The sequence below is a fragment of the Triticum dicoccoides genome, chromosome 7B (genome assembly GCF_002162155.2).
Source record: "Triticum dicoccoides isolate Atlit2015 ecotype Zavitan chromosome 7B, WEW_v2.0, whole genome shotgun sequence".
In the NCBI taxonomy this organism is placed as follows: domain Eukaryota; kingdom Viridiplantae; phylum Streptophyta; class Magnoliopsida; order Poales; family Poaceae; genus Triticum; species Triticum dicoccoides.
Window position 1 is genome coordinate 705,951,174 of NC_041393.1, and position 10,105 is coordinate 705,961,278.

The 10,105-nt window shown below is 43.3% G+C and overlaps 2 protein-coding genes across 4 annotated transcripts; both read right to left on the bottom strand.

Annotated features, from left to right (window-relative positions):
- Positions 1–523: 523 nt before the first annotated feature.
- On the bottom strand, positions 524–4,186 carry LOC119336911. 2 transcript variants are annotated; one of them, XM_037609000.1, is made up of 5 exons: positions 4,075–4,186; positions 3,761–3,922; positions 3,550–3,648; positions 2,677–3,405; positions 524–2,148 (listed from the first exon to the last, which is right to left on the bottom strand). In XM_037609000.1, the coding sequence occupies exons 1-4, from the start codon at positions 4,159–4,161 to the stop codon at positions 3,070–3,072; spliced, it is 684 nt and encodes a 227-aa protein (XP_037464897.1). In that variant the 5' UTR covers positions 4,162–4,186; the 3' UTR covers positions 524–2,148; positions 2,677–3,069. The 2 variants fall into 2 exon arrangements, with proteins under 2 accessions (XP_037464897.1, XP_037464896.1); XM_037608999.1 differs by having other exon boundaries at positions 2,677–3,438.
- LOC119336912 lies at positions 4,075–6,580 on the bottom strand. Of its 2 annotated transcripts, none has more exons than XM_037609003.1 (4): positions 6,117–6,580; positions 4,952–5,045; positions 4,342–4,827; positions 4,075–4,185 (listed from the first exon to the last, which is right to left on the bottom strand). In XM_037609003.1, exons 2-4 carry the CDS (start codon positions 5,039–5,041, stop codon positions 4,180–4,182), a joined length of 582 nt encoding a protein of 193 aa, XP_037464900.1. In that variant the 5' UTR covers positions 5,042–5,045; positions 6,117–6,580; the 3' UTR covers positions 4,075–4,179. The 2 variants fall into 2 exon arrangements, with proteins under 2 accessions (XP_037464900.1, XP_037464899.1); XM_037609002.1 differs by having other exon boundaries at positions 4,342–4,830.
- Between the last annotated feature and the right edge of the window lie 3,525 nt (positions 6,581–10,105).

Genomic DNA, 10,105 nt, shown 5'->3' on the forward strand with positions numbered 1-10,105 from the left:
TCAACTATATTTAAATCAAAAGCCATTGTAAAGTTTTGAAAACATCTTTTGTATTTTTATATCATACATTAAGATGATATTGCAACAAGAGAATTATGATGGTACATTCTACTTTTAGTTATAAAATTATATTTCATTCTAAGTATATAAGAGGCATAGTAATATAACTTACTATTAAAGGGAGGAGAGGCCCCCGCGCGTTGTTCCTCCGCTACCCGCCTTGTGACGCGCCGCGGGTTGTATACTATCGCCATGGTGGAGGTGAAGGAGTTAAGTCGGTTTTATCTCAGAACTTTGAGATAAAGGACCTTGGTATCTATTGGGGATATAACCCCACGGTATGCGCCATTCAGGGCCGGGTTATCCAATGGCGACTTGGAGGAACAGATTCACCAATTGGCTATAATGACCAAAGACTCAAGGCATAGAGGGAGACTTATAAAGCAGGCCAGCTCATGGCCCAACACCTGGGAAACATGCTTGATAAGGAGACAAAGGAAGTCCCCTTACTTGGAAAGTAAGATAAGTAGGAAACAGATTAGGGCACGGGTGTTATTATGACCCGGACTCTGTTATAAGCCGAGGGCCTCGACCTGTATATAAAGGGGAGCCCCTGAGGCAGAAAGACTAAGTTACAAGCTCTCAGGTACTAGGATAGCCAAGTCGCACCCTTGTAATCAAGATCCCAAGCAATAATTAATCAAGCAGGAAGTAGGCTATTTCCTCCATCGCTAGGGGCCGAACCTAGGTAAACCCTAGTCTCTTGACTTCGATTAACCCCATTCAAGCTACTACCTTGAGGCCATGGCCTCACGACTAAGTCCTTTCACGAGAACATCTATCATGACAAAACCACGACAGTTGGTGCCCATTGGGGGGCTATCGCTCGATGGTGTTGAGGCCTTGGAGGGAGCTCTCCCAGCGATCGAGGGATATGCGATTGGACGCATATGACCAAGAGTCGCCGAGGCAAGCTCTACATCGATGATTCAGACTGGGGCCTCGAGGCAAATTTGACAGCATTTCTGCCATCAAGAATTGGTTGCGCCATCATCAGGTCCGGCTGGGACGGGAATGCATATGAGACTGGGATAGCATCAACTGGCTCCTTTGACTGGCTCAAATCAATTCCGAGGTTGAACGGTGGTGGCGTGAAATCCATAGGGTCCCTGTCCTCACGCTCATTCTGCTTTTCAATCACCCCAACAGATGTTGCCAATGGAGAGAGATCAACAAAGATGTCCTTATCGACTGATTCAGCATCCTTAGGCTTGACAGTAGGTCGCGGAATCGTGTCCGGAATATCAATAAGCACCTTCTTGCCTGTCCCTTGTGCATGATTGTCAACTCTTGGAGTGTAAGGGACACCCATATCTAGTGGGGCACGTGTGTGCTTGAGCGTTGGATTGGGATGAATCTTTTCTTTGTGAGAGACTGTCGGTTCCTCTACCGTTCCACCTCCAAGTACGTTCGTCTGAATTGGATTGGCATTCCTGCCTTGGGGGCAGTCGGGAACAATGTTGAAGCAAGCACGTACCCTGTGTCCTGACCATGCACATTACCTGACTAATCAACTCTTTTCAGAGGGCTCTTCCTGGTACCGACTACCTGTTTTGCCGTTTTCTTGTCATCTACAAGTGGAGCAGCTTTGGAAACAATAAGCGGATGAGCGGTGCGATCATGCGGTCCAGCCTGATGTGCTTGTTGCGTGACTACCGGGCCCTTGTTTTCCACAGCAGTAGCGGCAGCCGTAGTTGTACAATCTTCACCTACTGAGCGAGGTTGCTCAGACTTATCAGCGATAGTGTCTCGCACATGCATGTTAGGATGCTGCGTTTGGTCCGCAGCATCAGACACTGCTGGGCTACCTTCGAGCCCGTACCTCATGGATACCAATGTCGGCGCAATCTCCGCTATTCTTGTGGAGACCAAATCATCGGAACCCCCTAATCCTGCACCTTCATTGCCGGTCAGCACAGCAGCAACAATTGACAACAACTTAGCTGGAGCATCAGAACTAGTGACAACAGGTGCTTTGACAAAAGTCCACATTGTCGGATGAATAAAGCTTAGAGTGCATGCGCTACAACGGGTCTTTTTTGCTAGCTTTAGCCATATGGCCAGACTGATTGCTTCTTCTTCTTTAGCCTGCATGTAAGTACAGCAGTAAAAAAAGAAAAGGTTGTAAGTTGCCATGGAGTAAAATGAAGGTTAACACTACTGGAAACAGTGAAAAAATCATGGTAGAATCAGACAATATGAAAAAGTTGCCATGTGGTTAGTGATTTGTAAGTGTAAATGAAAAATAAGGTCAAACAACAAAAAAGTAGTGGATATGTTGTGGAACAGAAGATAGTAATAAAAAAAGCCATTTATGTAGAGGTTGAAGGTACCACATAGCGGCTAACAGAAAGTTGCCACATATGGTGCATGAAAATGTATGGAATTGTAGTTGCCACCTTAGCAGGAGGATGGCAAAATGTAGGTGGTGACATGAATGTATAAGGCACAGAGTTGCCATGTCTGGGCATATAGAAGTTGCCATGTAATGTACCTTAGCAGGAGGATGGCAAAAATGTAGGTGGTGACATGAATGTACAGAGTTGCCATGTCTGGGCATATAGAAGTTGCCACGCAGAAACATAACACTTAATGTATGTATGTCGTACTGCTAACCTTTTCCCTGCGTCCCTCATGTCCTCAAGAACTACCGGATCTCCCTTGTTGGAGGATGCAAAGCGAGGAGATGAAAGTGTAGCCGTATGAGCCTTGCCTACACGAGCAGAAGATCTCGAAGGTTGTTGGACAATTTTCTCTATGGTCACTCTTCCACCAACGGTTGCCTGCCTGCAAGAAAAACACAAAACATCAGTCACCACGGGAGAACAGTGAACCAAAAAAGATAGAATAAATAATTAATGAATTAAAGTTGCAAGAAACAATAATGAACAGAAATGAGCCTCTTTCTATCAGCAATGGGGTCAACTTTCTCCTTTTGGAAGCAGCTTGAAGGTCCGTGTCTCATGCATCCCTATCCCTTTTGGGGGCTTCGGGACCAGAATGCCCGCCCTATCCCTGTCCAGTGGATGTTTCGGCACCTCCATGACTATCCTCATGCGACGTGTCATGCTCAGTGTCGTCCATTCTGTTATTGCCATCGTTACATGTGTCATCTTGCTGGTCATCATCGTCATAGTCACTGTCATCAATTGATAAATCTTCATCGCTGGGGGGTATCTCTTGCGAATCGTTGTGGTCGTATCTGCCCCTAGATCCAGTTGGATGAGAAGTGCCACCGCAAACAAAAGAACGGAACTGGTTTGCAACTTCATCTCCGTCGCCAGCCGACATAGCAGTCCAACCCCGTACAACGTTCCCAAGAATGTTGGTCATACCGGACGCAAACTGTCCAACAAGATTCTCAATGTTACTTCGCGCCTGTGTTTGTAGAAACAATATGTAAATGGGAGAAAGAACAAACTGCTCAGCCAAGAGTGTGAGCTATCCTGAAAAAAATAATGCATCGAGAAAAAGTAGTGTGGTACTTACAGTTGAAGGGCATGAATCGTTTGTGTGACCATCCATCCATTTGTTGAAGTTGGCGGGTCCCCCAAATAAGCTGTAATCAACGTTCTGTTCTCCCATAAGCTGAAAAGAAGAAGGAAAGGTAGTAGGATTGTAAAGCAAAAAGTTAGTAGGAAGTTGCCACATAGTTAGAATGTGAATGTGGGGATTGAACATTGCGGGTAAAATGACTAGCCTGTAGCTTGCCAAACGTCCCATCGGGCTTCCTGTCCGCAGAGAGAACAACCTTGATTGCAGCATCAGTCCAAGCCCATGCAGCAAACTTGTGTGATGGAGGCAGACCGCCAAACGGGTTAAGGTTGACAGTGCTGATGTCAAGTTTATCGACATACATGAGCTGAAAAGAAAACGTGAAAACATGCAGGTCAAGGCAGTGGCACAAAAAATAGCTTGTAATGCAAAAAAGGAGTAAGAAAACACTGTTGAGTGGGTGGGGGGAGGGGACTTAGAGCGGCAAAGTCAAAGTGGTTTGGCATGAAGTAAACTTGCCATCAGATGCAGTCGGCATCCTTTGTTGTACATCTTATTGGATAGTGAAGTGTGAAGGAAACCAACTATGAAATTGCACCAGTTCATGTTGGAAACATTCCATATCTAGTCCTGCGAGATAGAGAAAATGACAAAAAGAATAATGAAAAATCGTAAGCTGCAGCATTATGTTGGTAAAAAAAGAAGAAAATAAACTTGAAAGATATGAAAATAACAGTATAATTAAGCAGCTAAGGTGCAAAACGGGTACAGGACACAAAATCATACCGGAACAGGAAAGCATCTGCTGCTGGGGCGTAACAATGTCGTGGGAGCAAAGACATTTGAGATCAGGTACATGAGTAGCTTCCTCTTGAAGTCATCGTCGCTTGTTTGCATCGCACCAATCATATTTGCAAAAGCAGAGTTCGCTGGGAGGGCCATAAGCCCAAGGAACATTTCAGGGAAAAGACGTACTTGCACCTTCGTATCCACCTTGTAAGGGACATCCATGCCGCCATTGGGGACACCAAGTGTGTTGAAGACAGATTCTTCATCTAGTAGAATCCTACCACGTCCTGGTATGACAAATTCTCTCTTCTGCGGATGGTATAACCTTGCAAACCAGTCGCACATGGGGCTATTCAAGTTGGTGCACTTAATGTTCATCGGCGACTGCATCCCCATTTCCTTTGCAGCTTCTTTCTGGGCATCATCAAAATCTCGATACAGTTCTGTTAGACGTTCATGTGATCCCCTGTTGCGCGCGGCTTTCTGCTGTTGAATGCATGTGCAAAATTTAAGTTAACAATGAGATAGTAGGAGCTCAGGGGTGGCTGCATTTCAGACAAGACATATTTAAAATGGGGAGAGAAGGAGCCATATAGATTGCACATACCTTCTTTGCATTGCGATTATCGCCACCCGCATGTTGAGCTCTTGGCGGCATGAAATCATCGCTATCAGGGTCAGGGACATTCCGAACCATGGCTCTGCAAAATGCCAAAATAAGAAATGAGTACAACCTGAGTGGTAATGAAGTTGCCATCCTACAAAATATGTACTAAATAAGTACTGAAGAAGCTGACATCTGGGAAAATTGTTGCACAACTAAAAAGAATGTTGCCATCTGGCTATCGGTCAAGTCAAGCTGACAGTGTGCCATTTTGGACAGAAATGCCATCCAAAACAACTAGGACATCTATAAAAATGTTGAGCAGGCAAAGTTGCCATCACTAGTAGATATATTATGAAAAAAAATCAACATAACAGTATGATAGCAATGTAGTTGCCATCCACACTATATTTCCAAAAAGGTGATAAGTTGCCATCCACTGATCTACAGTCAACAGAGATAAAGTGTCACCGGAACATAGTTAGCACAAGTTGCTTTTCTCTGAATTTCAATCATATATATGTAAGACAGTGTAGTTGCCAACAGTGTACACAAAAGGATGTCAGAACTTGCCATCGACATCAACGCGATCCACGCTAGCAACAGAAAAAATCGCATATCATTGAGACATGAGAAAATGCACAATCTATCTGTTGCAAATCAACATCATCATTCTGTAAACATTGAAAAAAAAAGGTACCTCTGTAGCGAAAAAAACAGTGTACTCTGTTGTAAAACAGAGTGAATTGCAGATTCCAGCAAAACTGAGTGTACTCTATTGCAAAAACAGTGCCGATGAAAGTGCTTGGGTAGAAATTGCCATCCACGGCCTAGTACACAAGCTAACAAGTTGCCATCCATGGTGTAGTAGTCAAGGAAATAAGTTGCCATCCGCAAACAAACTGCATCTACAATTTGCTCAAAACATACATGGTAACAAACCGCATACGAGGTTCAGATGGCACTGCACTAACATCAGTTTTGTATATCTAGCATCACAACACAATGTTTCACTCTGTTCTTCCATCAGAATTGTAAATCTAGCTTCAGAACAAAAATCACTAGTTCATTCTGCTGACACATCAGATTTGGGGATCCAGCTTAAGAACACATCCAGAGAAATAATCACAGACCGCACAAAAAAAGTGATGTACGCTGCAACACTGACCTCACCGAGGAGAAGAACGCTTCGGTGGTCGCCGGAGATGAAGTCCGCTGAGGAGGAGCACCGGCGAGTAAGCGCTTCTACACCCAATAACTGACGGAAATTCGTCGCCACCTCGCACAAAATCCCCGCTGGTCGATTGGAGAACTTCCTCCGAGCGAGGCAGTCGACTTGCCGGCATAGTTCGCCGGCGCCCCGGACAACAACGGCGGCCGGCCCAGATCCGTTAGACTCAAATCTCTCACTGGCGACTCGCCGGAGAGAACGAAGTGTGCGGGTGGAATGGGAACCACCCATAGAAGGGGAGATGGTTGCAATGCGGACGGGAATAGGAGTAACTGGAGAGGGGGAAGGGGAAAAGGGGGCACGCGGCGGCAGTTTCGCCATGTTGTACGGAAACTGCTCGAGCGGAGCGGCGGAGGAGAAGTGGGTGGAGTGGGAGAAGTGGGTGGAGTGGGCGAGGAGAAGTGGGGGGACAGTTCGGACCGAGACGCAGTTATTCCGAACGGGTGGTGGCTGTCCTACGTGACAGCATTCGCAGTCAAGATTCGTACAAACCAAATCGGCGTCGACATGCGGACGTTCGGGACTTATTGATACCGTTTAATTATCTTGAGGTATTTGGCTGCCACTAAAAACTATATTTTTATGAAAAAACTAACAGCCACGCGTCTGACATCTTACACATCGTCCACACGCCTCCATCATCACTCATTTTGCCACGTATGAATAGATGACATCAGCAGAAATCATTTTGATTTTTGGCTTAAAAATATTTTATCTCCTAATTAAAAAGTCGAATTAGAAATTCATTTTCACCATTAAATCCGTCTCGATGAGATCTTCAAAACTAGACCCCATGCTGATATGTTTCGACGAATTTGTTTTCCTAAAAGTTGCCATGATGTTTACACTGTAGTTGCCATAGTGCTTAAACTAAAGTTGCCATGTCGCAATTTTAGTTTGTAGAGCATGACAATTTTAGTTTTTTGATGATGCCAATTCCAGTACTTGGACCATAAAAATTATTATTTTTATGAACCATGGACTTTTTAGATTATGATTCATGGCAAGTCTAGTTTCTTAATTCCCCGTTTTATAATATGTCAAAATTTATTTTTAAATGTAGAAGAAAATAGCTGAAACATATCATGGCAACTTCAGTGTAAACATCATGCCAATTCATGTGTAATAGACATGGCAACTTTTAACCCCCAAAAATTGTCGAAATATATTTATATGAGATCTAGTTTCGATGATCTCGTCATGAGGGATTAAATGGTGAAAACGGATCTTCAATCGGATTTTTCATTTAAAAGATAAAACATTTTAAAAACTAAAAATTCAAAAAGATTCGCACATGCATGCATGCGGCGACGTGGCGCAGTCTGTGTGTTATAGGGCGTGTGAGTGGGTTTGACTGACACCACACGTGTGGACGTTAGCGTTGTCCTATTTTTAATACCGAATTATTTGCAAGCGGTGTCGCTAGATCTCAGTCGACTGAAACTTAACCAAGTCTTAGTCAAGTGTCATAACATAAAAAGGAAAAGAAAAAAAATGCTCGAAACTCCACGTAAGATCTCATGGATATACCATTGATTGAGACTTACTGAGATTCAGCAACCCCGATTTGCAAAATCTTGGTATTATCTCTGTATTAGAAAAGGAAACCCTGGGCCTTTTTTTCTTAAACCGAGCTCACGAAAGGAAAGCGTCATTGTTATCTTCTTCCTTACTCCAAGTAGCTCCTGGCCCCTCCTTCATTCTCCCGTTGCTTCCGCTTGACGACCTTGTTGCGCCGGAGCTCATCCTTGAGTTATGCCACGTCAGTGCGGTCCTCCTGAAAGCTGCTGCCCCAAAGCTGTGCTGAACTTTGCCTCTGCTGTGCTAGATGCAGCGGTGCATTGTTTGTCGGCTGCTCGTCGGGTCGTCGCACACTGCCGCTCGACGCCGTCTGCTGGTCTCTGCCTCATCGAAGCCCCTCTAGCCCTGCCATGCTGGCCGTGAGGAAAAGGGCAAGCAACTCCTGCTGGGCTCGAGCTTCCTACTCAGTCGTGTGGATGCAAAGCTGAATTGCTGCTCATCTTGCTCCGCGGCTCGTGCGAGTTTTGTCTATCAGTGCCGGACACAACACAAGAATATCCATACCCAGCTAATCATCTTTGATCCAAACCATTGAGTGATTGCAACTAGCTAGGAACAAGTTAGCTAATTTAAGTTGCTGCATAAAGGACCAGTCAAACAGGTCACAGTATTTTCAATACGTCAACATACTTTGATAGACCAAAACTATGGTATCTTGCACCTATAGGCTAAAATACTGTAGCTTTTCAATACTTTGGTTGTTGCAATAGCTCGCTAGTACCAAACACAACCTTAAAATGGAAGCTTGACCATTGGAGACCGTTACATCATCCATCATCAAAGATGTTGTTACATGTAAAACATATTTGACCCTAAAAAGGTGTGAAGCGGCATGCTAATGATTCGGCGACAAGTTCCTTTTAACATCATGCATGGTCTAGAATTTTCTATATAGATAATCATGAACCACAAACTCCTATCAAGATATTTATTACATCATGCTCTTTAGAGATCTCTAACAAGATATTCAAGGAGACAACACAAAATTATATACACTACGTTCATCTCCAAAGACATGCCATCTTGCCTTTTTTGTTTTTCCTCACATTTAGTGTTTGGTTTAAATGTCTTTTTAAGTCATCATATAGAAAATAAAAAAATATGAAAAATTCCGTTAAAAAAATATGATTTAAGTTTATCACAAAGGTGTATTTTCAATGATAGACACATATTATGCCAAATAATACAAATGAGATATATTAGTAACAATATGAAGTGACTAATTATGCCAAATAATACAAATGAGATATAAATAAGAACAAATGTTTAGTATAAAAATTAGTAGTACTAATAATTTTTTTGAAATGTGTATATCTTTGTCAGACACATATCCAATTCAGAGATTTTGTCGCTTAACCAATAAAGGACTTTTGGACGGAGGTTGCAAAACGAACTACTGGAGATTCATTATTTTATAATATTTTCTTTTTTTTAATTAAAGTAAATAAAATCTTGCACGTTAATACGAGATGACTACAATTTATGTTAGGTGAAATCAATGGATATGCATACAAATAATCCTATTATATAGTATATAGTTCTCACATGTAATTCTTAGGCAGCTAAAAGAGAAATATAATATTTTCTCAAAACTCTGATATTTTGATGCACGGAATGATCATTAATGAGGTTTAGTTAGTAGTATTTCATAAAAAAATTACACTAACTAGGAGCAAAATAAAATATAGAAATAGTTGAAAAAAATGTTCTCTCAAAAGTCTAAAAAGTTGATTCGCACACAAAAAATTAAATTAAAAGAAAATACAATAGCAGAACGGACTGAAAATTGCCTCCATTTAAAAAAATAAAGTCATAAGACAATAAAACATATGAGTTATTCGTGATATATTACCGGGGCCAAAGCATGAATAAGTCGCATTGGCACTACTAGGGAAACCCTTATACACAGAATCTTAGCAGTAGCGCTTGATAAAATAAAGCGCTGCTGCTACTTAGTAGTAGCGCGTGGCTGTAAAAGGCACTACTACTATCCTTTTAGCAGTAGCGCGTGATAGAAAAATGCGTTGCTGCTAAGTTTGAACTGGGCGCACATGCCTAGCCCCACTTAGCAGCAGCGCGTATCCTTATCCAGCGCTACTGCTACTCTCCGTAGTAGTAGTTCTTTTCTTCAACCCACACTACTACTAACCCTAACTTATCGTCCCTGCATGGCCGACCCACTCACTCTCCCTCCCATTCACTCTCCCCCACACCCGCGCCGCCGTTCGCCGCCGCCGCCATCGCCCGACCACCGTCGCCGGACGCTCCTGCTCCTCCCGAACTGAGGTAGTCCCCCTCCTCCCTCTTCCCCTCCCTCCTCCTCCGGCCGCCCCCTCCTCCCTCCT

Coding starts and splice junctions, on each gene's coding strand:
- LOC119336911 (XM_037608999.1), bottom strand. CDS start 4,161: ATGAACTGGTGCAATTTCATAGTTGGTTTCCTTCACACTTCACTATCC. Junction 3,923..4,074: donor GATGCCGACTGCATCTGATG/GCAAGTTTACTT, acceptor TTTTCTTTTCAG/CTCATGTATGTCGATAAACT. Junction 3,649..3,760: donor GGACGTTTGGCAAGCTACAG/GCTAGTCATTTT, acceptor TCTTCTTTTCAG/CTTATGGGAGAACAGAACGT.
- LOC119336912 (XM_037609002.1), bottom strand. CDS start 5,041: ATGGTTCGGAATGTCCCTGACCCTGATAGCGATGATTTCATGCCGCCA. Junction 4,831..4,951: donor ATAATCGCAATGCAAAGAAG/GTATGTGCAATC, acceptor TGCATTCAACAG/CAGAAAGCCGCGCGCAACAG.